General features: G+C 29.5%; 1 protein-coding gene across 1 annotated transcript in view; it reads right to left on the bottom strand.

Moving 5' to 3' along the window:
- LOC117180655 (UDP-glucuronosyltransferase 1-5-like) overlaps positions 1–4085 on the bottom strand; it is a 21080-nt gene extending 16995 nt beyond the window's left edge. Inside the window, exons 1-2 of the mRNA XM_033373145.1 lie at positions 3961–4085; positions 1744–1854 (exon numbers count right to left, since the gene is read on the bottom strand). Of these exons, the coding sequence (XP_033229036.1) occupies positions 1744–1775 (32 nt within the window). The 5' untranslated portion in view covers positions 1776–1854; positions 3961–4085. The remainder of the gene's footprint in view (positions 1–1743; positions 1855–3960) is intronic.
- Between the last annotated feature and the right edge of the window lie 825 nt (positions 4086–4910).

The following is a 4910-nucleotide window of genomic DNA, read 5'->3' as shown; positions in this document are numbered from 1 at the left end:
GGAAGCGGGTGCAATTATTCAGATTAGCACCCGCTCCCGGCGAAATCCTGCGGTTGTCCTTATGACAAATTTTTAATTATATATATATATATATATATATATGAATGGGTGTGCATGTGTGTGAAAACAGGGTGTTCTTTTCATCTTGTGACATTAAAATATCTTAAGAAATATGCATACAAATAAAAAACGTCCATAACGAGAACTTTGTAGTTTGGAGTGGGGAAAGCAAATCCGCAACATTTCACCCCATACCCCACCGTCACGGGGCGTTAGGGGAGGGGATAACTTTAGAGCTTAAAATTGAAACCAACGTTTTTTATTGCAGATTCAGATTCTCCATTAAAAAATAAGTAATATTTTATTTGAAAAAAATGTTTTTGATTCACTCCAGACGGCGATGCATTTGCAAAAAATGACATTGTTGACTGGTCAAGGCATGCGGTTTCAAACGAAAGTAAAAAGAATATTCTTATTTCTTATATAACAAAACAAAAAGAAATAAGAAGACTTTAAATTAATTTCTTCAAAATTTTAAATTTATTTTTGGATAACACCAGGTACAGAATTTGGAATGCGGAAGCCACACCTACATTCCACCCCCGGTGACCCAACCCTCGGTTGCGCTAATTGAAAAAAATGTTCCATAAAAGTATAAGTATTTTGTAATGAAAAATTTGGATGGATGTTTCTTAAGATATTTTAATGCGACAAGATGAAAAGAACACCCTGTTTTCACGTGGGTGTTTGTCGGCCTGTGTGTGTGTAAGTGTGGGTCTGTGCGTCTATTAAGTTCTAAGCCTTTTATTGTCACCTAAAGCTAATATGTTGAGACAATACCTGTATAAAAGTACTGCAATCATGAGAATATTCGTATTTTTCTAAATTGTTAAGTATTGTATTTGAAAATTCGAAAAATAAAAACATAAATATATTAAAAAGATTAAGAAAACAGCTAGTTGAAAGAGAACATGAAATGGGATAACATGGTTTGAAGTTAAAATGAAGGTTAAATCAGTAAGATCAACTTTGTCAGTTTGCGGCGTTAGAAGTGAAAGAAGTCGAAACTACGGTTTTCAATAGTTTCACCTTGCATTGAATAACGCTTACGCTTTAAGAAGTTGAAATTGACGACGAAACTTCGATATACTTTATAAGGGCGATAAATGTCTGTATTTCATTATCTAGTTTAGCAGGATGGAATATCCCCGTGCTGCCGCTCCGGAGACTCGTGTTCGATTCCCACCAGCTTTATATTTTAATCGCATTTTTCTGTTTCAGCTTGTACTGTACAATATAATTTGAATAAAGATAATAGTTCGAAACAGTTAAAAATCCCATAATAAGTCTGCATATTTACGTCGTATGCTTGTGAAAAGGATACGTGTGTTCTAACCTTCAACGCGACGTGGCGCAAGTTAGTTTTTTTTTTCGTCTGCTAATCTGACTGCACTAATTTTTAAGAAAATCGCTTATTAAATTAATGCACCGGTCTCTCTTGACATCACTATAGTCCTTTGCAAATTTTTTATGCTTCTGCAGATATTAATGCAAGAAATGTAGAATTTTCTTTTACAGAAATTAGTAAGTGGCTTAAACATTACTTGCTGCTTTACTAGTTACTACTCGAAGTAGTAAAAGTTAAAAAAGTTCCTCTGTGTCCCTCTATTGAAAATTAAAAAAAAAAGTCAAATCTAGTCTGATTCTTAGCAAATATTGCAGAAAAATGTTTCTCCGTGAGACCTTAACTTTATTTGATCTCCATTTATCTTCATTGATGAAAGTGAAAGAAGTTGAAAGTGATGACGAAACTTTGACTCGGGGTAATCCAATATAGCAGTTTCCTCCTAATATCTGTAAATGTATTTTTTAATTAAATATTTTTTAATGAGAAAATATTTGTGGGAAAATAAGTTTAGAGACTCCTGCAGAATTCTGTAGAACGACAAGAAACTTATGCATCATATTCCAATAACATTTCAGCCGTCGATCAGTGTCGATGAGTTTTTAAATATGTATTTAAAAAGGATTTTATATTTTAAGAAGAATTCAGAAACTAAAAATAAATCAAGTTATATCCTGAATTATTTAAGACAATTTTAAGATCTTTAACAGAATTCGACTATGAAAATATTTTAAAATACTGCACATTTTTTTCTAATTAAAAATTCCACTGATTAGTTGAAAATTGATGTATTTTCTTATACACATAATATGTATTTTTTTCAAAGATTTATAATTTTCGTTAATCATCTTACTATTGTGCTCAAAATTAATTTTTTTTAGTTAAAAATGCAACTGTTTGGTTTTAATTTGATCTTTTTTGCCTGAGGATTTAACTATTTCGTTAAAAATTCATATTTTCGGGTCAAAAATTTGTTCTTTTGGCTTGAAGTCTTAACAGTTTGGTAAACAATTAAACTATATGGTTGAAAAATAATTTTTTTTTGAGAATTCATATTTTGGGTTGGAAATCCGGCCCAGTCTCAGAGTTTTACTGTATTTTATTTTTGTTTGAAAAGGTATAGTTTTTAGTAAAAAACCTAACGGTTTAGTTAGAAATTTCATTATTTTGGTGAAGAACTCAACTTTTTGTTGTCGGGCAAAAAATTTGACTGATTTGTGAAAAATTTATCTATTTGTTTGAAAAATCGTCTTCTCAGGCAAAAATTTAATCTTTTTTTGATTTTTGAACATTCATCTTTCCTTGCTGTGAATTCAACTATTTTGTTAAAAAACCGTATTCTTCATCTGATTGAAACTGGTATAAAATTCGTTTTTTCTTGGTTAAAATTTGCTATATAAACTGAAAAAGTGACTACTTTATTTTTAGTTGAAAAGTTATATTTTTCAATTAAAAAATTTAATGTTTGGTTACACATCTCGTTATTTCGGTAGAAAACTCAAATATTTTGTGTCTATTGAACACAAAAAAATGTCTGCCTGTAAAAAATTATTGTTTTTTGGTTGAATTCAACTAGTTGAAAAAAAAATTTTCGTTTCTTTGAAAATTAAATTTTCAACGCTATATGTTATCATTACATTTTTGGATGAAAATTTAACTGTTTGTTTCGCAATTTAACTATTTCCGTAGAAATTTCATCTTTCAAGGTTTAAAATGATTTCTTTTGGATTGAAAATTCTTTCTTGATTAATGAAAATTCATAATTTTTGTTTGAAAATTTATTCTTTTTTATATAAAATTTATATCTTGTATTGTTAAGATGAGAAATTAAAAATTTTTAGTTGAGAATTCATCTTTTTTCGTTGAAAAATTCCATTCTTTTTTTGAAAATTCGAAATATTTTTAATGCTCTTCTTTGTTGTCAAAAATTCTGCTTCCTATAGTATAGAACAACTTTCGTTTGTAAGGAATGGGGGTGGGGGGCAGAAAAAGAATGTTCTTAACAAGAGGATCGGGATTAAAAAACATCCTATAATTGGTAACTTTGTTTATGGATGACTCCGAAAATATATTTTGCATTTCTTTAAGGGACAATAGGTCGCAAATTTCATTCCCAGTAAGATATGTATACAAGGATACGGGACTTCCGGTCCGTTCAAAAATCCATTCCATGGATATATTGTTCACGTAATCAGCTCTAGTGCCATTTAAGTTGACAATGGTTCTGTAATTCTTTGGTGGATATTTAAGCAGATAATGGGTAATAACGTCGACTTGATGCCCCTTTTTCACCAAGCCTTTCATTAAAGCATTAAAAACATTATAATGGCTCTTTACGTTGAGAGGAAAAAGAGCCTATATTCTTTCCGAATGAGTCTCCATAATATCCAGATGAAGAATGCATAAAATACAAGTAATTTTTGGGGAAAAATAATTTTAACTACTATATTCGAGACCTATGAAAAAATGACACTTGATTAGAAAAAAAACTCCGCATGTTTCATATTTGTATTATAAATGTATGGTTTATATTCACTTGTAGAATATGAACTCACTTCACCAACTGCTTATTCCGAATTTATACACTCTTTTGTGTCCTTATGACTGTTGACCAATTTTTTGTACCGCTTAGGATGGTCGTTTGGATGGAATTCAAACGAGACAGTGAATAAAATAACAAGTTAAAAGAATATGAACATTTATTAAAAGTTGAGGTAAAACTGATATTATATTTAAAATAGTGCGCGTGCTTTCTCGGTTTTTTCTATATCGCTGGTGATAGTTGTTCCATATCAGTTTTGGAAGGGCCTTGACATTCACGATAAACCCCTAATGTATTGACTATTGCCTCTTACACATAATTCCTTTATACTTGTATAACACGAACTCACTTCGCCAAATGGTTATCTTGCATTTTAACATTATTTTTTTATACTTAAATATATATAAAAACAAAATTCGGAAATGTTTAAAATTTCTTAAATATTTCGTTTAGAATTTATAAATAGGAAAGCACATGAAATGTGCTGTTATCTACCTATCCCAAAATACAAATAAATATAATTTAATGAACCTAATATATAATTATCTTGTTTTTAATGTTTTTTAATTGCGATAAAGATTTTAGACACAGCAAATTTTACTTTTACAATTGGAAACATTAGAGTCGTAGAAAATATTTTTTCGGAAAAATAAGCCGTCATTTATTAAAATGCAATCATTTTTCAAAGATTGGTAAGAAGCGTTTTTGTGGTTGTGAATTGTAAAATTTTTCGTAAAAAATAAGGTTTTTTATTTGAAATGATATCAGTTATAATATTTTGATTGTTAAAATCATAGAAAAACTATTTTTTCATATATCTGACTTTTGGCACGGCAACTATATTAATTAAACAAAATTTTGTTTTCTACCGTTTCCATAGGGGTTTTTTGCGCTTTTTTCATTTATACTGAACTTTTGGATAGAGGGATTTTTCATTTATTTTATGAAATTTTCTATGTGAAA

The sequence above is a fragment of the Belonocnema kinseyi genome, chromosome 9 (genome assembly GCF_010883055.1).
Source record: "Belonocnema kinseyi isolate 2016_QV_RU_SX_M_011 chromosome 9, B_treatae_v1, whole genome shotgun sequence".
Taxonomy (NCBI): Eukaryota; Metazoa; Arthropoda; class Insecta; order Hymenoptera; family Cynipidae; genus Belonocnema; species Belonocnema kinseyi.
This window is presented reverse-complemented; position numbering and strand designations above follow the sequence as displayed.